This window comes from Acipenser ruthenus, chromosome 4 (genome assembly GCF_902713425.1).
Source record: "Acipenser ruthenus chromosome 4, fAciRut3.2 maternal haplotype, whole genome shotgun sequence".
Classification (NCBI taxonomy): Eukaryota; Metazoa; Chordata; class Actinopteri; order Acipenseriformes; family Acipenseridae; genus Acipenser; species Acipenser ruthenus.
This window is the reverse complement of record NC_081192.1, coordinates 87,263,316-87,290,164: the sequence shown is the minus strand read 5'-3', so window position 1 is coordinate 87,290,164 and position 26,849 is coordinate 87,263,316. Positions and strand designations below refer to the sequence as shown.

The 26,849-nt window shown below is 40.0% G+C and overlaps 1 protein-coding gene across 2 annotated transcripts in view; it reads right to left on the bottom strand.

Annotated features, from left to right (window-relative positions):
- LOC117399626 (zinc finger CCCH domain-containing protein 3-like) overlaps positions 1–26,849 on the bottom strand; it is a 129,822-nt gene that overhangs the window by 31,688 nt on the left and 71,285 nt on the right. For both annotated transcript variants that reach the window (XM_033998919.3, XM_059023028.1), the window contains exons 5-9: positions 17,613–17,785; positions 12,809–12,893; positions 8,748–8,906; positions 7,723–7,792; positions 2,270–2,401 (exon numbers count right to left, since the gene is read on the bottom strand). In XM_033998919.3, coding sequence (XP_033854810.3) covers positions 2,270–2,401; positions 7,723–7,792; positions 8,748–8,906; positions 12,809–12,893; positions 17,613–17,785 — 619 coding nt within the window. The remainder of the gene's footprint in view (positions 1–2,269; positions 2,402–7,722; positions 7,793–8,747; positions 8,907–12,808; positions 12,894–17,612; positions 17,786–26,849) is intronic.

Sequence of the window (26,849 nt, the reverse complement as noted above, 5' to 3'; positions counted from 1 at the left end):
TTTAACAGGTCTGCACAACTTGATCTGTAAGTCGTCATTGTGGGTTTTCCCACAGCCTGTAAAAAGTTTGAGGGAGAAAGTGTCTGAATCTCTCAGTTAGAGAGAGAAAGGGGGGGGGGGGGGGGGGCAAGGGCCTGATCCAGTACATTTTCATAAAGGAAAAAAAGAACATCTTTATACAAGACAAAGTTACACATTTTTACTTGATTTAAGGAAGATCGCCCAGCTCTCCAGGGCCTATTAGAGTCCAATCTGCTCAATATGAAAAGCAAGCCTCAGCAGATTGTTATATTATTTAGAGAAGAGCGTTAACCCCTGCGTGCCGTGCCTGGAGTCTCTCCTCCTTGTTACAGTATGCCTGGGTCAGCGTTTTCCCCCAATATATAATTATAAGCTGCTATCCATCATATCTAGTAGAGTGCTTTTGTGACACACCAAAAATTACAGACCAAGCACTTTTAATAATAGAATAAATATTAATATCTCTTCAGTTACATTCTCATTTGAACTGGAATATTTAAATCTAAATGGACATGGGATGGGAATGGGGGGAGAGATATACGAAAATCTGTGTTCTGAGAAGTTACATTTCTTGTTCTTTTTCAAGAAGTGCAGCTTGTTTATGTGCGGTGTTACGGAGAGGTGGCATTGCACCTGACTTGTCAGGGAGTCTCTATTGGTTTCCCTGTCAATGTGAGACGAAGGCACAAGCCAACTGAAACCCACTGAAATGGCTTGTATCAATCTCTATGAGAATCAATCCCAGTGCATGCTTGAGTTCTGAGCACTTCCACGATCTTGCATTAAAGTGGTTGTAACTAACAAAATCCCATACATTTTACCTGGTTTGCTGTTCCATTAGCTACATACAGTTGGTGTCAAATGAGCAGTTTTGAAGAAAAAACAAACAAAAACGTATTGTCATTGTAAAACACTGCATCTGGCATTACATTACATTAAAGAAAGTTCTCAGTTCCCATGCCTTATTCGGAAGATGTCTGTTTCACTTGCATTTATAGGGCAGTGTCTTCTGAGTCATGTTACTGGCTGAAAGCATGTCAGTCAATAGGCGAAATAGGTGGTTGGTTAATGACAGGAATTAAGCCATTGAAAGGATTTTATCATACAGGTGAAATAACCAAGGTAGTGCAACACTATTAAACACATGACACTTATATAACGAACGGACGTGCACAGCAGGGAAGATTGATGAAAGTCATTTGTGAGCAGCAAACACTTTTAAGGTTCTGACAAACAAACAGCCAACTGCTTTAAGCACCCACGATTACGCAGTCCCTTTAACAACCGGTAAATTCAAGTTTCACTGTTTTAAAAAACAATATTACAGCCCTAGAACTATATACTACATTATTATTAATGTACAAGGCCAACTTTTATTTGGTACCTTTTTTTTAATGAAAAGAAGGAAAAGATTGATTGCATTTAGAGACCCCCATAGCAACAGTAATGTTTAATTCATTAAACAGAATAAGTAGGGTAGTTGTTGGTGTGTCTATGTACTGTGATTGTTTGGCAACTTTTGCTTTAAACCGTCGACTTTCAGATCTGAAGGGCTGGCAAGACTGAACAGCACGGTACTTCACAATATCATATTCAATCCATCCAATCCATGGAGACCCCTGATGGAGTGCATAGACAACAAAAGATTTACTTGCGTAGCCTACGGTATGTACTGTACTTTCTTCCTTTGCACAACTAAAATACACATCAACTTTTCTTGAGATATTCTTAAATTAAATTAAAGCACTGAAAGCATAGGGAAGCTTAGGGTACAGACAAGTAAAAACATGGTAGCGACTGCAGAATTATCGTGCAAATGCAAATTATAATGAGATGCAAACTCCGATCCCTCCTGTATAATGAGCAGTCATTTATGCAGTGATTTTACGGTAGCTGCTTTGTACATTGCATGCAGAAATTCTACGCAGTATTTACAAACATGTAAGCAATATTAGTACATAGAGCCCTCTGTGTCATAGAGCCCTCTGTGTTTATTAACTCTGGACTTCCATTATTACCTTGTAACACTCACCAGGAATACCATTATCTGTCTTAAAGAGTAAATGGTTAATTACGCATGGTATAAACAGAAAACACAATGGTTCTTCATGGGGAAACTCAAATGATCAATTCATGAGGAGACAACTTGGGGCTTCATCCCTCAGTGTTCATGTCTTCCCTCACTCATTGATTATGCTTTGCGTCATCCACTTTGAACCACTGTGTATCCTCTCTGTACTGAACATACCTTCTCCCCCAACGGGCAGTATCCTTTCAGAAAGTCCTGGCACACCTCTGCTTTCCGGGAGACATAGACGTGACTGTATGGGCAGGTACTGTTGTTGCAGATCCCCTTCAAGAAGTACGAACACACAGGCATCTGGAAAAAACAACAACAAAAACAGACTGGTTATAGAGTAGACCGGGGGCTGTTTTCTGTGCTACAATAACACACTACTTATATCCATGTTGACTGATCCAACTTGCACCGTTTACATGGAGCGAGTATTCAGAATCCAGGGGATTCAGGATCCCCACAATTCAGAATTCCAATACCTACTGCACCATTTACATAATATCAGTATTGGAATTCTGATTCAATTCTGCGTTTACATGATTGGTATTGGCATTCTGAAAACCCAGTACTGGTTACAAACTATGCATGTGTAATGTCTTTTAAACCCCCATTAGTTCTGGTAGACTTTATTTAGAGCCTATAATCATTTTTACTAACTTTCCATTTTTTTAAATTTTATTTAATGAATATTCCTTTCATACCCTGTCCTTCCCTCATTCTGTCTACCACTCTCTTAAATACAGTGCTGACCTCTTATAGTGCGGAATTGGTTATAATGTGGTATGGTCGTGGCTCCCATTTCCCCCATAATGCAATTTGACTCGCAAATGTGGGTGAACGTTCCAGATATACAGTACGAAGCATGGCAGACAGCAAAAAACTAAGATATTTCTCTGTTAAAATGAAACTTGATGCAGTGGACAGAGTAAGAAAAGGTGAAATTCAAGCACCAGTTATATCAAAAGATAAAAATGTTGCAGAATCTACATTGCATGGGTGGATAAAAGACGATGAAAAACAAAATAGGTTTTCTTGATAAGACTCCAAAGAGGACTGCTCTTAGAAAAAAAAATGTGCTGCACTAACGAATGAGACAAGCTGCTGTGTGAATGTGCTGCTGTGAGAGTGCAAGGACGGCTTGTTGTTTTTGGTGTGGCCCAGGCTAACAGGGGGCCGGGAATAATCATGTGTCTCTTTCCTTCATTTTCCACGGTACGCTACAATATTAATTTGGCTTGTGGGCATTGAAAATCATTTCGAGAACAACAATGCCAATATTCGATAGAAGGCAAAAAAATAAAACAAAAAAACAAATAACACAATTATGGACCCGACCACCGCATATATAACAGGGTAGCACCTATAACAGGGTAGCACTGTTTATCACTATTTCTAAACTTTCTACCATCAATGAGTGCCATTACATTCAAGTAGTCTCATCACCGCTCCAGCAGTAGTGCTGCATGATCCGATTATTGATTAGTCGAATCAAGCTCTCCACAGGTGAGGGTCGCTGGTGTTTATTGGGATTGTGGATTGCTGTTCACTACAGAGTCTAAGAAAAGCAGCAATCATCATAAATCCAAGCAGTTGTTTCTTCACTGGTTTCCCTTTCAATGGCAAATTAGCCCAATCAACACCAGTGACCCTCACCTGATTGGCAGCACCTTATTTCTGTGGAGTAGTAACCCTTCTGCAGCTGAGCGTCACACACTGATCAGCTGCTGCAGTGCTGTCTTTCCCCAAAGGGGGGTGGTAACAGGGCAACAGGGAGAGAGAGAATGAGCAATAAAGAGCTTGTGGTAAAGACCAAGAGAAAAAAACAAATCTGCCTTTTCCTTTTTAAATGAACCTTTCTCTGCATTCTGCTGATTGTTGGCCACTGGCAATAACATTAATATAAGGCAGCCAAGCGCTGCAGCCACATTAGGGATTGTTGAACACAGGAAAGTATGCAGAGCAGGGGAGAGTAATGAAGCTTATCAGTGGAGGTGGTCTGTATAAAAAGGTCTATTAGTGCAAGGAGCAGGAAAAGTGCTGATTCGCTCCGATTTCCTCAAGAGGGAACTAGCTACTCAAAATGTAACCTACTGCTCCTCCAGCCTTTAGCCTCTAGCTAACCTGCCTCCGCTAACTTGTTTACTCAAATGACTCAAAACCACACACAGTGGGAGGAGCCCGAACGTCCTACGCCTGAGTGGGAGGAGCCCGAACGTCCTACGCCTGAGTGGGAGGAGCCCGAACGTCCTAAGCCCAAGAGGGGGGAGTCTGTGCGTCCACAGCCCAAAAGGGAGGAGTCGGTGCGTCCACAGCCCAAAAGGGAGGAGTCGGTGCGTCCACAGCCCAAAGAGGGGGGAGTCGGTGCGTCCACAGCCCAAAGAGGGGGGAGTCGGTGCTTCCATAGCCCAAAGAGGGGGGAGTCGGTGCTTCCACAGCCCTAGGACCCAAGCTGCCAACAGAGGAAAAATGCCTGCTGGTTCCATCTCCACCAGCAGAGGAACAATACCTGCTGTCCCCATGTCCATCAGCAGAGGAAGAATGTCTGCTGTCCCCGTGTCCACCAGCAGAGGGAGAATACCTGCTGTCCCCATGTCCACCAGCAGAGAAAGAATGCCTGCTGTCCCTGTGTCCACCAGCAGAGGAAGAATGCCTGCTGTCCCCGTGTCCACCAGCAGAGGAAGAATGCCTGCTGCCCCCGTGTCAACCAGCAGAGGGTGAATGCCTGCTGGGTTCCCATCCACCAGCAGAGTGTGAATGTCTGCTGGTATCACTTCCCCCACCGTCACCACCCGGAGGAGAGGAGCAGGAGCTGACTCTGCCTCCATCACCTACCCCTGCAAGGGAGGGAGACCCGCACCAGTCCCCTGCAAGAGAGGGAGAGCCGCACCAGTCCCCTGCAAGTGAGGCAGAGCCGCACCAGTCCCCTGCAACAGTAGGAGACTACACGCTGCTCCCACCTCCATCGCCAGGAGACTACACGCTGCTCCCACCTCTACTGCTTCCACCACTAGGAGCAGGGCAGCAGGAGCTGCCTCTGCCCCCGCCACCTCCACAGCCATATTTAGCTGTCAAGCAAAACAAGCGATATAGTACATTTTAGAAGACATTTCTCTGACATCTTTTTGTCTACAACCTTATGGGGAAAGTACATTGAGTACATTGTGAGTCTACAGTACATTGTGAGTCTACAGTACATTGAGAGTCTACAGTACATTGAGTACATAGAGTCTACAGTACATTGAGAGTCTACAGTACATTGAGTACAGAGTCTACAGAACATTGAGTACACCGAGTACATAGTCTACAGTACATTGAGTCTACAGTACATTGTGAGTCTACAGTACATTGAGTACAGAGTCCACAGAACATTGAGTACATTGAGTACATAGTCTACAGTACATTGAGTCTACAGTACATTATGAGTCTACAGTACATTGAGTACATAGAGTCTACAGTACATTGAGAGTCTACAGTACATTGCGTTCATAGTCTACAGTACATTGAGTACATAGTCTACAGTACATTGAGAGTCTACAGTACATTGCGTTCATAGTCTACAGTACATTGAGTACATAGAGTCTACAGTACATTGCGAGTCTACAGTACATTGCGAGTCTACAGTACATTGTGAGTCTGCAGTACATTGTGAGTCTGCAGTACATTGTGAGTCTGCAGTACATTGTGAGTCTACAGTACATTGAGTTCATAGTCTACAGTACATTGCGAGTCTACAGTACATTGAGTCTACAGTACATTGTGAGTCTGCAGTACATTGAGTTCATAGAGTCTACAGTACATTGCGAGTCTACAGTACATTGAGTACATTGTGAGTCTACAGTACATTGAGTCTACAGTACATTGTGAGTCTACAGTACATTGAGTTCATAGAGTCTATAGTACATTGCGAGTCTACAGTACATTGAGTTCATAGAGTCTATAGTACATTGCGAGTCTACAGTACATTGAGTACATAGTCTATAGTACATTGCGAGTCTACAGTACATTGAGTACAGAGTCTACAGTACATTGAGTCTACAGTACATTGCGAGTCTACAGTACATTGTGAGTCTACAGTACATTGCGAGTCTACAGTACATTGAGTTCATAGAGTCTATAGTACATTGCGAGTCTACAGTACATTGAATTCATAGAGTCTATAGTACATTGCGTCTACAGTACATTGTGAGTCTATAGTACATTGCGAGTCTACAGTACATTGAGTACATTGAGTCTACAGTACATTGTGAGTCTACAGTACATTGCGAGTCTACAGTACATTGAGTTCATAGAGTCTATAGTACATTGCGAGTCTACAGTACATTGAGTTCATAGAGTCTACAGTACATTGCGAGTCTACAGTACATTGAGTACACAGAGTCTACAGTACATTGTGAATCTACAGTACATTGAGTACATAGAGTCTACAGTACATTGATTACATAGAGTCTACAGTACATTGAGAGTCTACCTGACATTGAGTACATAGAGTCTACAGTACATTGAGAGTCTACAGGACATTGAGTACATAGAGTCTACAGTACATTGAGAGTCTACAGCACATTGAGTACATAGAGTCTACAGTACATTCTGAGTCTACAGTACATTGAGTCTACAGTACATTGTGGATTGAAATCTGGTGATTGCGAAGGCCATTCCAGAACTTTTATCTTCTTCAAGAATTTCAGAGTTGATTTAGCTGTATTCTTTGGGTCGTTGTCATGTTGAAAGATAAAATCCAGTCCCTGAACTGCTAAAACACCCCCTTATTTAACTGTAGGTACAAGGCTTTCTTCATTAAAGGCTTTCCCTTTTTTTCTCCAAACATACTCCATATTTCTTAGCATATTTGAGCCAGCCTGTTTTATACATTTGTTTTTAAAAGTGGTTTGCAGCAAGGTCTACATGCATGCCTCTGTACAGTTCTTTCGTGCACTATTATGCCTGATGCTTCTAAATTCTTGCTGTTAATCTTGGATTTTTTTTAGCTGCTCGTACAATTCTCCTACCTGCTGTACCCATAATTTTCTTTGGACGTCCACGTTTTTCAAGTATTTTAGTTGAATTTGTTCTGTCGTACGTCTTTATTGCTTGGATTCTGGATTTTGGTATTCCGTATTTCTTTGATACTGCTCTGTAGCCATTTCGTTGTTGTAGTTTGCTAAGAGTGCTTTTCTCAAATGTGAATCCAACTCCTTTGCCTTGACCATCACTTGCTGTGTTGCCAAAATGTTCTTCAACAGATGTTGGAAATAATTACCTTGTTTTCTGGCTATTGACTTTATAATGGAGCTTAATTATTGTGTAATGGTGGTTTTCGATCAATGAATATAGTTTTTAATTAGTTCTATTACAATTTTACAGACTTTCAAATGTACTTTTGAACAAATATTTGAAAGTGCTTGAGTACTTTTATTATTTTTTTTTAACTTTTTTTTATATAAAAGATTTTGTAAAAGTACCAGAAATTGTGTATTTTGGTCTTTGTCATATTAATTAGTGGCTACTGTTCACTAAATGCTTGTATTTAACATGTTTTCTTGAATGACCTTACATTAAGCGTAGGATGCCAATACTTTTGTCCCAGACTGTAAATAGGAATGTACTCATGTGTTAAATGCAATTACCTTTTCCTTGGACACTTTGTGTGAGAATGGACATGACCCGTCTGTTTGCTTGCACGTGCCTCTGAGAAACCTGCAACCAAAGAAGAGAGAGATTGTTAATTGTCATTTCCAGATCTCTGCACACAACATCCTTACAAAACTCCCCAATGTAGGTTTAAACATTTCAAATCAAGGATTTTAAATCAGTGCACTATGATTTATTATCACTACTTTATTTGCATAGTTTGTTTAAGGTAATCAGACAGTAAATACAGAATTTCTATTTTTGGTGGTTGCCTTTCCACTAGGAATTAAAACTTAGACTCTCACTCCTCAACTCCCTGCTACACGTAGTACAGACTCTTTACTAAAGTTAGCGACCAGGATGAGAGTGTGGTCTGTCTTGTAACAAGCACTTCAGGTCAGGAGTTCCTGGAGCTGAATAAAGAAAGGGCAGAAGCGAGATACTTGTAATGATCCTTTACTAATTGCTTACTGTACCTTTAAGCAACTTGTATAGTTCTTCAGCGCAATCCACTAGGCAGGACTGGATGTGTCGATGTGCCTCGGATGTATTTGGACGTGGGTTAACTAGCGGTAAATAATAGAAGTACCTGACTCTGTGACATGTGTTATAGAATGGAACTGTGGAACTAGCCTGTGCATGGTGTGAAGCATTTGGCTACTATAAAATGTGCTCTTTCGCTTGTCTGGACTCTATACTGCACAAACTGATTATTGGGATTGAGCTCTCCACAAAAATCAGGTGCTGACAATCAAGTGAGGGTTACTGGTGTTGATCGGGCTAACAACTGAAGAAACAGCTGCTTTGATTTGTGATGACTGATGCTCTTAGATTGTGGAGAACAGCAACCCACACAAGCCAAGCAACTGTTTCTCCAAGTGTTTCACTCGGAATGGTAAAATAGCACAATCAACACCAATGACCCTCACCTGTAGAGAGCTTGATCTGAATAAATTGGTCTGTGCACCTCAAGCCTTCTGGGTTAATACTGAATGCGCCAGTCTATCGTTACACATTGTACCTGGTGCAGACAGCCACCTTATCTGGGTCATGGATGAAGGGGCACTTCTCCCCGCGGTTACACTTCCCAAAGCGGTTGTAGTACATGCAGTATTCCCTTTTCTGTTGCTTCTTCAGTTTGGCTTGCCGGATAATCGCCAGGCTACGCTGCACTGCGCGACTGTAAAGGAAGGAACCAAAGGAAAGGTGTCAGGTAGAGAGAGTAAACCAGTGCAGACACATTCAGAGGGTCCTTGTAACTGCACAGTATCAAAAACATTTGCTCACGTTTATTGGATTATATTCAATTACAATCCCGAACGTCTGCAGTTTTAATAGTATTAAGTGAATGCACATCTTTCTAATCTGTGCTCTAATTCTACTGCTTGTTTTCACTGTTCAGGAAAAAATTAAACGTAATCTGTCTCCAGCCTTTTCACTCCGCATCAAAGTAGCGCACTGCATTCAATATTCCTAACTCAGTTGGACTGACTAAATTACATTTAAAAAAAAAAAAACACCACAACAACAACAACAACATTAAAACAACAGTTGTTGTACTTTTCATTTTCAATAATATAAAATATGTCCTACAGTGTTGCCAGGGACATAGGAATATTCCGATTTCCATATTACAAGTTTTTGGAGAGGTTAGCTGCATAGTAACAGATGTTAATGTGCAACAAAAAAGAGGCTACATTTGTTGCTTGACTTGTGAACTGTACCGTAGCGTGAATGATGGATTTTAGGTTTCACTTCCAGGTTTAATATCTCACAAGACTAGATGTGAAAAGGAAATTCTCTTACTACCACTGGAAATACTGTGTACAGTCTGTTCTTGACACTGTCATTAACCAAAACAGGAACTGACGAATTTCAGACACCTTCTAAGAAAAGAAAGCTTCTGTGTCATAAATACAATCCAGAATATTTAGCACTGGGATTTACATTTACTGGATCCGAGGACGACCCAAAGCCCCAGTGCGTTATTTGTCAGGAGGTTTTGTCAAATTAAGCTCTTAAACCTGCAAAATTGAGACGCCATTTGATTTATTTACAAAGCATTCAGAATGTGAAAAAAAAAAAACACTTTTTTAAACAAAAGAACAGGGAACTGCGCCATCAGCAACTTTCAATGCGCAAAATGACAACATTGCTTGATGAACTGGTAGCAAAGATTCAACCCCAAGGATATCATTAAGTTAGGGAAGTTATATAAATACTTTACTTATACATATACACATAACAATTTGTTTAAAATTCTGTTGTGAAAAAATGCGTGGCAAGTGGTCTGTGGGAAAAATGCAAACACCAAGACGGCCCCTACATTGAAAAAGGTTGGGAACGAGAACTTGCTGTCAAACAATAATAATAATAATAATAATAATAATAATAATAATAATAATAATAATAATAATAATAATAATAATAATAATAATAATAATAATACAATTAAAATTACATTTATGATCCTGGGTAACACTTCACAATGACAGCAATTTATACAGGCATGTATGTCACTAACAACCCACCCCCCACCCCTACCCCCCGGCACAGCTGTAAATCAGATTGGCATAATGAAAGGTTGATGACCAAAATGTATATCAACAGTATGTACTGTACAGAACAGAATAATAAATGGCAAAGAATAGTTTAATGACAACTGGATAAGTGGTATACAGAATCTTAACTTTCTTAAATAATGTTATTCCAAGTTTCATCACACATGAATACTGTAAGCAGTTTTCCTGATATAAGGAAAAATGTAAAGTGCGACATACGCAGTAAAGTACATCCGCCTCCACTTTATCCCCGTCGCTTGGGATTTCATCCTGAGGGAGATAATAAGCCTGTTCACAGGAATGCAGTGAACAATGCATCACTAGACGACTGCAACACTTCATTCAAATGCAATAGGAAACAATACTTTTGTAATTACATCTGAATTCCCAAACTGCTTTAGCTGTGTGCCCAACACGGGCATCAATCCATTAATCTGCAGAGAATGTTTTTTTTTTTTTTTTTAAAGGCGCTTTCTGAGTTCTTTTTTCCAGTTCCCTAGCTTGACAGCAGGAAGAGCTAAACCAAGGCAACACTGACACATCTGTTACAAAAGCAATCACTAATTACTGTACAATTAAAGCAACTAATAAGAGCAACGAAAGTTGAAGAGTTCAGTCATTTACCGAGTGACTACTGCAGGAACATTTCACCACTTGTGTTGCTTGATAACTTATAAGCTAAACTGGCATCTAATAAACTAGAACGAACACTGACCAGATCACTATGAAAATTGTTTTAACGTTATTGATTTTCCGCTCGCTCTGGATGTAAACTGATTTGTGTGACTGGGATGCCTTTGCTCCTTTTTCACCCCACCTTCCACCCATCAATGAGAACCCTTGGAAGTTGCAAGGCTACAGTTAATCGTGAAAGCTTTCTTCACAATAAACCAAAATAAAACAAGCCTACTTAAAATGCTTGGGGTATAATTGGATAGTTGATTCCTGGCTATGAGGTACAACATTAAATCGTTTCGTCATTGCTGGAATACCAGTCTAAAAAAGGATAGGGCGGCCTGAAGCTACATGGGGACATGTTGGTGTCGTCCATCATACGGGCAGATAGTTGATGGCTGGACGAGGGCAGTACCTGGTCAGGTCCATACTACTACCACCATACAGATAAAAAAAAAAAAAGAAAACACTCTTTTCTGCGCTTATCATTCTCCACTGCTGAGGGGGTGTTTGCAATCACATCTTTGAAACCCATTAGGATGCATCTGTAGAGCTGGCTCAGAGTACAGGACCTCAGTACTGAGTGTGCGTGTTAAAAATGTCCTGGCTCCGAGACACCAGTGTAATGAATACACTGCCTAAAGATCTGCAGCTACGGAGTTGCTCGCATTGAACTGGCAGATTCCCAGGTCACAGTTCAGTATCCCCCCCCCCCCCCCCCCCCCCCAATTATGGAAAACACATTTTATTAAATCTGTATAAGAACTGTATATTTGAATAATGTACATCCAATGCATAATGCACACCTGCTGTACAGTGTACTGCACATATATTGAATGTTACCCTGTCAAAGACTGTATATAATGCATGCCATCCTGTGCAGTATAGATGCAGTTTCGGGCGGGGGGGAGTAAGGGGGGGCAGACCACAAAGCGAAGCTGAGTTGCTGATACTGTGTTAATTGCTGTTTCTGTTATAATAAGAGACACCGTACTCATTATAAATCACTATGCCATTTTTTGTTGACAGTTTTTAATTATTATGAACATATTGTTGTTTTTCAATATGAACAACAATGATTCGAAGCAGGGCTCTATGCTTTGCTGTATGTTCCATGCATATCTGTATATAAGATGTACTTGAAATTTGACACATTGATGGGTTGATTTCTCATGTGTGGTTTATAATAACTACATTATGGCAATGGTATGGTAAATAAAAAACGTGTACTCGGTTGGACAGTGGGTTACTGCACTGCATTTTCACCTGAAGGCTGTAGAACAGGCAAAGAAAAATGACTGAATAGCAAGGTGGAGCTTCAACGTAATTTTAATAGACATTTAAATATTCCATTACATTTTGAGTTTTCCTGGGTTCTTGTGATACTGAGTTATTTTTTCTGTAACCATATTTGTCTGTACCAAGAGTGTGGAGAATCATGTGATAAATGTGACCTTTCAACTCTGCTCGTCCCACCTAGATTCTCCAAGCTAACTGAAATCCAGGTCAGGCCGATACAGAGTAACTAAAACTGCAAAGACATTCCTATACACTGCCTGAACAGAGATCTCTGTTTATAAGCCAGCATTTTATACCACAGAACACTCTCATTGCAGAGCAGATTGATCCACTCCTGGTTTCACTATGAGTTTAAGATGACACACCTGCGCTTGTTACCTATACACTGTGGTTAATCAAGCTCGTAGTATAACCTAGAATAGGGGAAACAGCTATGAAACCGGAATCTTATTTTCATCCCTGATTACCACTTGATGGAAATCAGGTACGTCAGATCAGCTCTGGCTCTGTGCAAGATCTTTTCAGAGCAGTAAACTACATTACCCACCTGGCAATGTGTCTGGTGGTCAAGGCTCTGCCGAGGCTGCCGGGAAGGGACTGTCCTGGCCAATCAGTCACAGCGGTACACTTTCCTGTAAACATATGAGGAAATAAAGGGAGGGGTAAAACACAGTTTAAAGCAGTACTAGCTGTTTCATAACCAGCATTTGTTATACCAAAGTTTATTAGTTACTGACTTGACCATACTTCCTGCTTCCCTCCCTCTCAGCCCCTTAGCTCTAACCACTGGACCACACTGTTTCCCTTCAAGTCAGTGGGCTCTAACTACTAGATCACACTGCCTGCCTTCCTCCCTCTCTCCGTCCCTCAGCTCTAACCGATAGACCACACCCTCCCTCCCTCCCTCCCTCCCTCTCTCCATCCCTCAGCTCTAACCGATAGACCACACCCTCCCTCCCTCCCTCCCTCTCAGTCCTGCAGCTCTAAGCACTAGACCTACATCCAAGTTCCCTAACTACCCTGCCTCTCAGCTCTAGCTGCAGAGGAGCGCTGCCTCTTTGTACATGAAGAGTGGCAGGCTCCAGGTGCTGTGAAGAATGCTCCAGCCTTTCCCCTGGCAGCCGGAGCGGGTAAGAGGATGATTGAGTGGGATTTGATAACGTGTTGTCGTGCCGCTTGGCTCAACAGAGCTGTCACTTGCTCTTGAATTCGACAGTCCCTGGCACATCTGTTCCACTGTGCTAGCATCCGTGATCCGAATTCAAGGTGGGGGGCGTCATTCGGCTGTCCCTCAAAGCACTCCAGCTCCCAAGAACCAGGCTCCAGTGACGGCACTCACTCATCCCCAACATCTGGCCGACTGACAAGTTTACGCCGGCCCCTGACAGCTTTGTTTTATTTTATTGCTATATAATAGAGGATTAAGCACGCTTCACAGCCGTCGGGATCCTGTTTATGTGTTTCTCTGTCGCATTCACCGCGGTTAAAGGAGCTGCCTGATTGACTCCTGACAAGAGGAGCCACTCGTCTCTTTCTCTCTGCCTCGCGAGTGGCAGCCCGAAAGAAACAACATGACAATTAAAAAAAGAAAGAGAAGAAGAGGAGAAATAAAAAGCCCTTTATATAGCTCACATGTCTTAGTGGTGCAGAAGCTGGGGACAGACAAGTGAAATACCGACTTTTAGTGCAGGTATCTCTGTGTACAGAATAGGCATGGTGACATTAAAGATAGAGTTGGCCACTTTGAGTGGCTGTTGAGTAAAAACCACTGCAATTAATTTTTAGCAGGGGTACCTAATGATGGACAACAGAGTTCTACAAACAGGGGCTTATAGACTTCGAACAGTGAGTAGGAGACACTTCTTCACATAGAGAGTGGTGAGGGTATGGCATGGGTTACCTAGCCATGGTGTTGATGCTGAATCATTGGGATCTTTCAGTCAAAGAGATCAATCAGCTACGAGGAACTGGACGAGCACTGATGGGCCAAATGGTTGTAGCTTATTTGTACATTTTCTCATGTTCTGATGTTGATTTAGGTGGCCTCATCAGGATAACATTTAAAACGGGATAATGCTGCTTTTATAGAGACACACAACTCCTCGTCCCTCCTTCCCACAAAATATACAGGGATTCCTTGTTATTTCACAATTGCATAATTCACTAATGTGCTTGATTCACAGTTAGGTCATTGTGACAATACATTTTACATGTGCTAGACTTGACTACAGAAGGGCCTTCACTAATCCACTGCCCTACACAGCTATGTGTCTGTAAAGTAAAGGGCACATCATTTTAAGCCATTTTACAAAATTCCAGTTTGTTTCTTAAGATGTAGAGAAGGCTTGTTTTCAAATGTCTTGTGTGTTCCCCTGATCTACTGTATAGCTACACTTATCTGTAACTTCTACTTTGAGAAGTCAAAACGTCATTGCGCTTATTAAGTTTCTTTCAGCATTTCTAAATGTAGCAATATTGAGAATAATTACAGATGATTGTTATATTGCATCATATTGTAAAGTGCCAAAAGTATCTGGAGGATAAAGGGTTAACCCCGTCCCACAGCCACCCCCCTTCCTCCCAGTCCACTGTGTGTCCACCTGTTTTTGGCAGAGACTCCATTGGAATGTATGTTTGGCTACCCTTACTCTCTGCTAACAAGCTTCCTGCTGTTAAACGGATGCTTCCAGCTGGTGTTTTTTTAACCTGAACTTTTATCTTGTCTGCAGAACGGAACTGTATGAGATAATTTGTAACTGTGTATTTGGTTTGTGACTGGGGCCTGAGAGGACCCTGTGGTTTAGTGGGTTTTCAAGGTTAATTTCATTTGAATTAAAAGGAAAAAAAAAAAAAAACAAGATTATGAACCACGTTATACACAGCCATAGATACCAGCAGTACTCGTGCGACTGGATGGGTGGTTAGCGCAGAGGACAGGGAGACACTAGTTTTAAAACTGAGTGTGATCAATGGGTTTGTGCTATGGGGGACAGACAATAACACCAGGATTAATGGGCTCTTTAGTGTGACTGTCATTAGGAAGCAATTGCCTGATCTTGTCTACTGATATTAGCAGCACTATGCTAACACTTATGAAAAGTATTGGATCCAAAGCAGGGATGTAAAGATTATGTCTAAATTTCCTAAACATTTAAACTTTGACATATTTAGTCAGTAATCCACAATGTTGGCCGCCCATAACAAGAAGCACTAAACAGATGACTGCAACATTAATGTGTACAAGACTACATGTGTATATGCAGTAGACTATGAATACATATTAAATAAATAACCGTGCACTGTAAAGTTAGAACTGTGTAAATACTAAGGACAACATTTATGTTTAAACAAAATTTGAAATAAGACTCCTACTGCATTGCAGTTTCAACCATTCCAGGTTTTCATATGTGCTTGATTAGCCTCAGGTAACAGGTGTGTCTTATTAAAGAATGGATCAAACTGCTGTGCAATGGGAGTCTTATTTCCACCCTTGTAACGTCTGGATAGCATTTACACTGTAAACACCCCTGATACAAAGTACTGTAGTTGAAACAATAACACATGTATTAGAAAGGTTCCAGCTTTCTGAAGTCATTCCATTGCACACAAAATCATAATAAATAAAGTTACAGTCTATCGTCCCTTTCAATTTAACTATTTCAGGGGCTCAAAGGACTTGTGTTTCTATATATAATACAAAAAAAACTGCACATAACCAGTAACGGTATGAAGGCTGCTGGCTGGCAGTCAAACAGCTTTTGCTCTGCATTCGCAGTTCGTATGTGTACACTAAGCACAGGAGTTGAGCACTTGATATTAGTCCCATGGAGTATGTAAGACGTTAGGCTGTAGCAAGTTATGTTTTTTTTTTTATTCCACCCTCCTTTAGAAAACACAATCATCTTCTGAGAGAACGGGTGGAGGAAGCGATCAGAGATTGCTTTGCAGAGCGCAGGCAGTAATAAGGTTTCGCATTATCCTGACCCCGACCCGGGGAAGTAATAAAACAGAACAAGTGAAACATATTAAAGAAAGCTTAGCAGGACCTGGACATGAAGCCCTCAGGGCAGTGTCTTATTACTGCAGGGCACGTTCACATGCAATTAGGAACAGCACTTGCTCGAGGTAGCACTGTGGATAAAGACACAGAGTGCCATTTTTTACATTCTGGAGAATACAGAGCAATTGAGTGTGAATATTAATAATGAGGGCAATACATTCTGGATGCACTTAAGGCTGAGAGAGGATGCCCAGAAGGCCAGAAGCTTTTTGAGTTAGGTCTACAGAGAGTGGATGTTCTATGCACTGCTACAGTATGCAACGATTGCTACTAAATTATAATTAGGGCTTCCGATTTTCAGTTTTAACCGATATAAACCTATAACACTGGATACAAAAAAAATGAAATTGGTGTATAGCCAATAAAACACAGGAAAAACTGGAAATGGTTACTCAATTCACATTGACTTCACCCCTTTCGCATTTAAAAAAATTAAATAAAATACCTTTCCCAGTGCAGTTGGGCAATGTCCTTCCTAACTTGTTTCTACCATTGATTCTTTCTGAATACTTCAAAGCCACCCCAACTACTGAGAGGCAACAAATTCTACATTTCTATTGGAGACTCTGCTTGCAAGATTTAAAATGAGATTACAATTAGAAGGCTTGTTCGCAGGACTTAAAGCTATATTACAGTTATAGGGAGAATTTAAAACTGAATTGTAAATTGTGAAAAATGTAATTAATAAATAAATAAATAAATAAATAAATAAATAAATAAAAAACCCAGAAGGATGTGCCTGTGGCCATAAGGATTTTGTTGTGGAAGACAGCAAAGGAAAGAAGTACTGTCGAGTTACTATACATATTGTGACAGAAAAAAAAAAAAACACCCAAACATTTTGGAAAGTAACTGAAAACAATAATTTCATACAGTATATAAAAAGCAAAAGCCCAGAAAAAAAATAAAAATAAAAAAATAATTATATAAAACTTGAAAATAGCTAAAAATAAGCACCGAAAAATTTAATAAAAAACAAAAAACAGAAGCCCTAATTATAATCTCGTGTAGTACAATCTTTCATCCACCTACCATATGATTTTACTGGAGAAGACCATGTAGGAACTGACAGAATCATACCAAAAAGAAATAATTGATTTCATCCCCAGCGGGGAGTAGCAAGACACAGTGAAAACATAGTAAAGCCCAGGTAAGCAGATGTATGGTAAAACATTAAAAAAACAAAGGAAACCCATGGTTAAGTAGAGTATAACCATGAGAAAAGCAGGGAGAAAACTGTAAAAATCGCAGTGTAAATTTACCCTGCTAATAAATAATGGAAGTACCGTACCTGCCCTGGGGCTCAGCTTGGCGTTGAAGTCAGATGTGGAGGAGGTCTTGAAGAGCTTGTTTGCAGAAACTCTGTAGAGGGCCCCCCCAATCCAGCGCTGCTGTTGGGGCTGCTGCGGGGGAGGCTGTCTGTACCCTGGCGATGAGTGCCGTATCCGACTCTGCAGCAACGACCTGGCCAGGGAGAAAACACACATCTACTGAAAACTGCTCCAGGAACTCCAGAGGCTTCTCCAGTGCAGGTTAAACCCTATGTTGTATTCTTACACAACAAAAATGTTCAAAAATTAAACCCTAAAACTCAAAGCCGTCAAATATAGATACAAAGTATGTTTTAACCAAGGAAATACATGCAAATGTACATAACAGGTTAAAAACACAGCTTCTAAGAGAACACACTTCTGTCCGGGGCCATGTACTCTATAGGGTGCCGCAGGGATCTGTGCTTGAACCTCTGTTGTTTCTTATCTACATCAACGACCTTGTTCAGCAATAGTTAGCAAGCTTGTAAAGTTTTAAGTTGATGGAACTTAATCTTTTTAGCCTATAACAAGGGGGGGGGGGGGGGGGGGCGCGACTTAATTAAAGTCTTTTAAACCTAACCAATACTTTAAGCACAACACAGAAACCAGGACCAGAGGACACAGTTGGAAATTAAGTAGAGACTTATGACAGAGAGTAGGAGACAGAGCGAGAGAGAGAGAGAGCGAGAGAGAGAGAGAGCGAGCGAGAGAGAGAGAATGTTGTATTACATTGTCAAGTTGTTCTTTGGCAAATGACATTACCACATATGGATTATCTCCTTTGAGAGAGAAACACCACTGTCTCCGAGATGTTGGGAGATGTATTAAGGTGGTTGTGGTCTCCTTTTCTTTCAAATGGCACTCCTGTAATAGGAGCCATGAACTTTTGCTTCAAATCCGTTTCTAATTCCATTTGAAATACTACAGCAAATTATCTCTACTTCAGTGTGGACGCGGGCAGCCAATTTCCTCCAAATAGAAGTGACAATACAACAGAATTTATCGCCATAACCTTGACTTCAGAGGTTGCGTGGGAGTTAAGTTAGGGGTGGCGTGTGTGAGTGTGATTGTGAGTGTGTATGATCGTATATTTGTGTGAGTCTCTGTGTGTATACAAGTGTCTATTTGTGCGAGTCTGTGTTGTGTGTATCTATGTATAGGAGTGTCTACTATTTGTGTCTGTGTGTGTGCAAGTGTCTATGGTATTACCATGATATTTTTTTTTATTGAGGTGTAAAAACTGACACACTTTAGAAACAAACAATTAATAAAAGACTAACCTGCAAGAATAATGTATGTGACATTTCCCTTATAAAAGCACCCCACATTAAAAGCATACAGTAGTAAAGCATAGTGAAAGCATGGTAAAGCACAGTAAAGGACTGTGAAAGCTTGGTAAAGTACAGCTAAGACATATTTAAAAAAAAACATAGCAAATGCATGGAAAAGTGAGGGAAAACTGCAAATTGACTGTGGAGACCTTTTATAAATATTGAAGGAAAGTCAATTTCAACAAAACAAGATGAAAGAATGAATGCAGCGAAAATGTCTCTTCTTCCAGTGCCATTGCATACTTGGTGCACCCAAAACTTTATTACATTTATTAAGGTGTTTCCATCATTATTTCCAATACTGTACATTAGGTTAGGACAATAAAAAGGTTATCGCGATGTAACTGACTGAAGTCATGATTATTTGTTGTAGTAAAAGTTAACTGACATTAAAAATGAATAAATAAATAAATAAATAAATAAATAAATAAATGAATGAATGAATGAATGAATGAATGAATGAATGAATGAAAAAAATTAAGAAATAAATAGCAGCGCTGTCCCTCTCTCTAGCTCCTTACTTCTAATTTGTCCTGGATTTCTACAAAAAGAGATTCAATTTAATTGGGCAATTGGCCTTTAACCCAGTCCCTCCAATAGTGGTACTGCATGGAAATCAGGCAATAAAACTGTGAGAGAAAAATAACAAATTTGCAATAAAAGGGAATTACAACGTGATTTAAGATAATCATGATAACTTTTATTCAAGAACAGTAAATTATCATTCAACACTATAGGACATCTTATTATTTTAGAAGTTTTCAACACTAGACTACGCTGCCTGCCTCCCAGTCACGAAGCTCTAACCACTCGACCACACTTCCTCCCTCCTTGTCCTTCAGCTCTAACCACTAGAGTATTAATGGGTGAATAGCTAGAAATGTGTCTGAAATGCCTTCCACGCTACTTCTGCAGAGGAGAAGTCATCCCATTACCTGCTGCCCAGAGAGTCTATTAAATATGAATCACATTCTCACAGTAATTTAAATTTAATGAAGGAAGAAAAAAAAGATTAAAAGGGAGAAGTTGAATAGCTTCAATAAAACGACAAATTCCATCTCCCTGTTGGCGGACCCAAGAACGATTCCAGCTAGTTATCTGAACTGCAATTATATCTGTTATACTGACAGCATACCATATCTCCAACAGCCGGAAAATTAGATAAATATTATTATTACTACGAGACTTGGGGGATGCCTGCTGTGTCTTATGAGGGACTGTGCCAGCAGTTTCATCTGGGAAATGGGAAATCCCTTTTTAAAGGTGTTCAGATTAAGATGGAAGTTCAGATTGTTGGAAGTGTGAAACCACAGGATGTTCGGGGGTGGGTTCTTTTTAAAAGATCTAAACACAGTCTCCCTTTAATTCATTATTATTATGCCAGCAGGTGTTTTCCCCCACAGAGATGATTTGCTTGACCTCATATGAACATCACTCAATACAGTGGACTCCCTCTGCCCCATATAAACATCCATGTCTGCAGTGAGACCTCTCTCTGTGTCTCAGTGCCTCACTCCTGTAGCACCAGCTCACGACGACTTCACATATGGTACGTTTAATGTTATACGCCACAAAAAAAAGGACAAGGGGGCAACAAACACAATCACAACTGCAAAACTAACAACAGACGAACAACATTTCCAAGTAAAATAAATAAATAAAAAATAATAAAGTTTACTGTAACGTGCTTCTTTCAAAACTGGACGTTTGAGACTTGCATAACGAATGGAAGAGCACAACCTGTAAGAGTTATACAATTATCACTAATGAGACGCATTAATATTCCATAACTCTTATACCCCTTCTCCACTGGCACATCTGACCCGTGAGGGCTCGGTACGGTATGGGTACGGGTGGTTTTCAACTGGGTATTTGTCGAGCCGAGCAACAACCAAACCGTGAAACTCCAGCCTCACAAGACATCTGAATCTGGCAGCAAGCCGAGCCGAGCCAGGGGCGGGGTTAAGGATTTTCGTCATTACGTTGCATCCGTCACTACACTCCACAAAGACAAACAACATGTTGGGCAGCGAGTGCGATGAGAGAAAACTACAGCCTTGGGACGCTGAGGAAGCGCAGGCTGTAGTTTCTCTGTGGGCAGATAGAAGTGTTCGAGATCTGCAGTCGTACGTCAGAAATGAGAAAGTTTATGCACAAATTTCTGACGATTGAAGCAAATGGGCATAAAAGCGGGTATGGTACACTTAACTCACATGCTCACAAACACAAAATTCTAACAAATTTCTCATCCTTTACCTTAATTATATCAATATAAAGAAAAAAAATGTGCAAAATAAATTTATAAGCTTATTTACAAAAATATAAAACATCAACTATCCTTAAAACGTGATATCTTTGGCATATTATATTTTTAAAACCACCATTTTTCCCCTTCAACAGAACTAATGGAACTTTAGTAAGTTGATATAATCAGTAAAGTTTGTGGATTATAAAGAAATTCCTAAACATATTTACAAAATATAGCGATACAAGATACAGCTGTACTGGTCTATTAATTTTTGAACACCATTTGTTTGTACATCTTTTGGCAAACTGAGTTAATTAATAACAATAATTAAAAACAACTGTCTTTCATTGCGTGCGACATCAGTAGCACGGCTCAGCTCTGCAGTGGGAAAAAAAACAAAGGCTCTCCTTAACTGCACAGTGAGGACTCGGTACAGCCCCGGTGCGGCTCGGTTGTACAGTGGAAAAGAGGTATTACAGGCTGAAACGTCCAGCTGAAGGGTGGAGACCACTTCACCCATTGACACAATGATGTGAATCAAAACTGATTTCAACACTGTCATAAGTGTTGTAAAACAGGGTAAACAGAACGAGACTGCTTGCAATTGGATCACGACCAGGCTGGTAAGTGTGACTTCTCATCCAAATGCAGTTATTTTGGATATTTCACCTGTGCCTGCAAACGAACCCCATCATACTTCAATTCACACAAAACATGAAAACAAATTATTTGTCAAAGGGCGGTCGTAAAAGATACAATAAGAATTGGGGTTTAAGGTCATAGACATGGTTAGGTTTTATGAGAGATGGTATTAAGGATCCCCACTGTTTAGGAAGGAATACGGTCGCCTTTTGGGATATCGGTTATTGTGTGTCTGTGCTAAGGTGTGCTTTTACTAAAGGCCATCTTCTTAAATCCAAGTCAGTATCAATCAAAGAGAGACTCACTCAGAGTTTCTCCCGAACGACAAAATGGATCTCTGTACTATTGGTGAACAATTTTTGAGAAATTATTTGACAAGATGTGAATAGCCTTAGGGTTAAGAAAAAGAAAACATTTACCGTTGAACACTAAAGAAAACCTATTAGCTTTATTTTGGTTCTCAGAAAAAAATAAAAAGTATTAATCGTCTGTATTGACTAGCTATATTGAATTATGAAAGACCTGTAAAAACAGCACTTAAGCACATTTAAGAGTGCAATATCTTTTAGTTGTTGGCACTGCAATTAGTATTGTCAGTGGAGTTTCTTTTATTGGTCCAGGAATCAATTTTAGACATACATAAACACCTTCAGCAAATATCGCTTCGTAAATATGGTCGATACAATAGGGAGCGATTTTTATAAGAAAACACACATTTATAGCCTATTTATGGACTATTTGTTTAGAAGGTAGTAATGAATATAGCGCCCTCAGGACAACATTAGACTATATGTTGTATTTAGGTGGGTATATGCATTAAAACCAGCCTGTAAATTAACTTTTTTTTTTTTTTTTCCCCACTTTACTGCAGATTTGGATTTGCGCTTTTAGTTTTCATTAAGGTGTGCTGGAAATTAGTTAAGAAAGGCTTGCATCGTACTTAACTAATATTGTTGAATTCTAAGACATTTAACTCACAGATCAATTGAGGCTGCTCTGACTGGGATTCTGCTTGAATATTTCATTCAGCTCAGCGATTTAAAACAACATCTTTATTAGAGAATAAGTAACAGCTGACATGAGAACGTATCACAGCGTTTTCACTTGCTTGGTTTAGGCGCTCGGCCAAAGTTGGGTTTTAAAAACTAGTTAGGTTTTAAAACTTTTAGTTGGGTTTTAAAAACTAAAATTATGGTTTTTCTGAAAAAAACAAAATCTTCCCTGTTTACAGCACCTTTTAATACACCTGTCTGTCATCGAAGACCTCCTAAACCAAAGACTTTCAGTTGTGCCTGAAACTGACTGATTGGCTGGCATGAGAATGCAGCAAACAGCTTTTTCACAAATGGTTGGTCAGTCAATCAGTTATCCCCAGTTACCATCACGTTTTGGTTTTTAAAATCCAGCTAAGTAAGGATATTAATCAGTTACATTTCCCCATTTACTATGTGTAAATTATATAGAGTAAAGCTAGTCTTACTCATTGTGGGATGAATTTTCAGTAGACATAGCTGGGATAATTCTAATGTCCATTAGAACTACAGGTAGTTTTAACAAAACATTTTCACACCTTTAGCAATCTATATTAAAACCATATCCAGTAATTTAACTGATTTATGTAATATAATATCCAAATCATATACAGGGTTATGTGGGGAGGTCAGCACTGTATTAGTCAGAATAACTAACTGCATTGCAAAATATTTCTGGTAACCTTGCAGATCACACTCATGACAGCAGCTCATCAGCACACTACTCAGTATACCTTATCACTGTGTTCCCACAGGAGATTCAGGTCATGTAACATCTTTAACAAGTGAAATACTTTACTCCTTAAAATGCCTAGAATTCAATCTAGCTTCATTATAAACCACTAGGCTAAGAAAGTTTACAAACTTTCCTGAACAACTTATTTGTTCATTAAGAAAACTCAATCTCTAAGACAGTATCCATGTGACAAGTCATAACGCCTCTGGCAATGAAAGCCTTCATGCTTTCAGGAACAAATTGCTTGCTCACCAAGAAAACTAAATCTCCACAGAGAATTAAGTAATCATTGTATAGATCCATGCATACCAAACTATCTAGAATATCAGTTGTACAATGACAGGTTACTTATCATTAAAGCATCCTTCACAAACATCCTTCTCTGTATTGTTCAGTATATTACATTCAATAATTTTCAAAAAATTATTAATGGGTTAATTTCTACTTTTTTATTCCTTCTAGGAATTTAATCATGTTTACTTCATTGACTATTCAATCCCTTTTGAAATATAAGTCAATTACTCAGGATCATAGTGCATGATCGTTTTTTAATATTGGACTTTGAATTAGTTGTATTCCTACAAACTATATTAGTCCAGCCTTACCAGCATGGGATATCATTGTCAAATTAGCAGTGATTTATTTACTTCACTCTTGAATTTAGTAAACACTGCATGTACTTGGGTTATTAAGTATCATTCCAGATTCTGGACATACGTTAAACTAGCTAAAAGAGTGATGTTTTGAGGTAACCAACAAAGCAGTTCCCCCCCTCCCACCCCCCTTTCTCAGTTTGAGATCAGAGTGAGGCGTGTCCCTAACTGGTCATGTGTCAGGGGGGCATCTCGCTGCCTGGCTATTGTAACCCGATTCACATCTACCTCCGGCAGGAGAGAGAGTCTGTTTCAAAGCCTGCCCCAGCCATGCCCAAGTCAGATTGACTGGCTGCCAACTCTTGTGGGCTCTGTAAATGCTTATCCCATGTCTCAATTTTACCTGTGGGCTTTTGTCTCAATTTAGTGCGGCGATTATTCCCATCGTGGAGATATGATAGCACTAAACTTGAGGGAGGGTCTCCTCGTCCTCCGTGGGTTGCTAGCACAGGGTCCTCCCCGTTGGCTGCTTGCGAGGCACAGCTTTGCCGGTGTTTCCACACGATCTGTGACATTTTTCGAATTTCTTGGCTGCTCGTGCAGCCATAATCTACAAGTAGCATAATGGTTTTAGCAACAATCCATCTTTTAAAGAAAATATCATCTATCCACTCTGTAAAGGTTCACACATATCTGAATGCATACATGCCTGCAAATATAAACGTGTGCGAAGTCATAAACACATGCACGCAAAAAGCAGCATGTACACAAACAACTCATATCTCTTGGCAGAGACCACTGTTTTATTTCTATCTTTCTAAAAAAAAAATTAAGTACACTATTACAATAGCAGAGCAATTATCGGTGGTTCCACATCCTGTTTAAATCAATATTAAAGCACTAAAAGTGATTAGCCCTGGCCTGCCTGTGCCCCGGTAAAGTAGATAGACATTATTAACAGAAAGCATAGAAATCCTCTCTCTCCTCTCCTGTATGCAGAGCAGCAAGTGAATCCAGAGTGCAATCAATGGGGAAGGTTCCTTCAGAAGGGGGTGGGCGTGGGGGGCTCACAATTTACAACCTTCTGCCTATGCTTTATAGCTTTCTTAATTCAGCTCCTGCTACTGTTAATGTAGTTAATGTTGAGATTATATCTATTTTCTGGTGGCAGCCTGTGATTTACGCTGGCTATTTTTCCAGTACAGGCTCCCTGGCTGTTAAATCAAGCGACTTGCCAATTAAGTGCTGACTGGGGAAATAGGACAGGATCTTCTTAAGAGATATGTCACCTCAAATAATACCTTCTCCCTGGGGGGGGGGGGGGGGGGGAGGTACTTGGGGTTTCCCCTCTAACCCTTGTCTGTTTTAAGGGGGGTTGTTTTGGAAGATCTCGCTGGGGTTGTACAGTATTCTTGCCTTTCTCACGTCTCTCCCTCTTCATCAGAAGAGCGTTAAAACCCAGCCACAACTAGAAAAACACTCAGTGGTAAATTGGGAGTCACAGTAGGCATTCCCAGCCTAGTTAGAATAAAGAATGGAGGAAAACTATTGCGACGACCGAACTTTATGGAAAATCTAGGGTATTGCCACAGCTATCACAGTCCAATTTTAACATCACATACAAAACAACATTTTAATAAAAACCGGTGGGTATATTATATGATACTTAATGTCGTCAAATGTAAAATGCCGGTCACAAAAATCTCAGTTCCAAATATCAAATGGTTGGTACAAAACTAGAACTGACCAAGAGAAAGGCCTTGGTGTTGCCATAGACACCAGACAGGGAAGCAATCAAAAAGGCAAACAGCAACTAATATTGGCTTAAATGGTAAATAAACAATTCACACAAAAAGGTTAACATTTAGCCTAATGAAGATCAGCAGTCTTAGCTGCAGTGATTTTAACTTAATAACAAAACTTGTAACCTGCCCTGTGCGTATTAGTAAAGCTGCAGTCGGGGTGAGTATGTACACCAGCTTTGCAGTTTAGGTACATGTTATTCTACACCGCAATTACCGTAATTACGGTATACAGCGGTTAACGCTGTTTGTGTTCCTACTGTATGAACAAAGTGAAGGAAGAGGCAATTTTCATATAAACACATTTTTATTCAATGTTCAACAATACTGGTACTCGTCAGCTTTCTCACCCAGCCTCACACAAACATTCCACCCACTTCTACCTTGATGTCAATCATGATCACGACCGCCGTTTGGCTTTTGCATTTTTCTTCTGCAAACATCAAAAATGTTCTATTGCAAACACGCTTCTAAACCAAGCGATGATACTTGCAGCCTTAGCAAAGTGTCAGAGGAAGATCTTTTTGTGAACTGATTACACTGTATTTTGATAATGGTTTTGAAAGAAACCGTCAATGACACAGAATACAAGTTTGAATGTCTCAATAGCAGAGACAAGCGACTGCAGTGGGAGAGCCTACTTATTCTCGTCATTTACAGTATGCCAACTTTTTCAGGTAAATGAAGAAATCTTTTTTTTTTGTACAAACTCCACATGTGTAATAATCATTAGTACAGCATTGTACGCTAACTTGTGCAATGCCAATGAACTGTAGATATAAATCCCATAACATATGTCTTAATATTAAAATACATTTTTAATGGTGTTGCT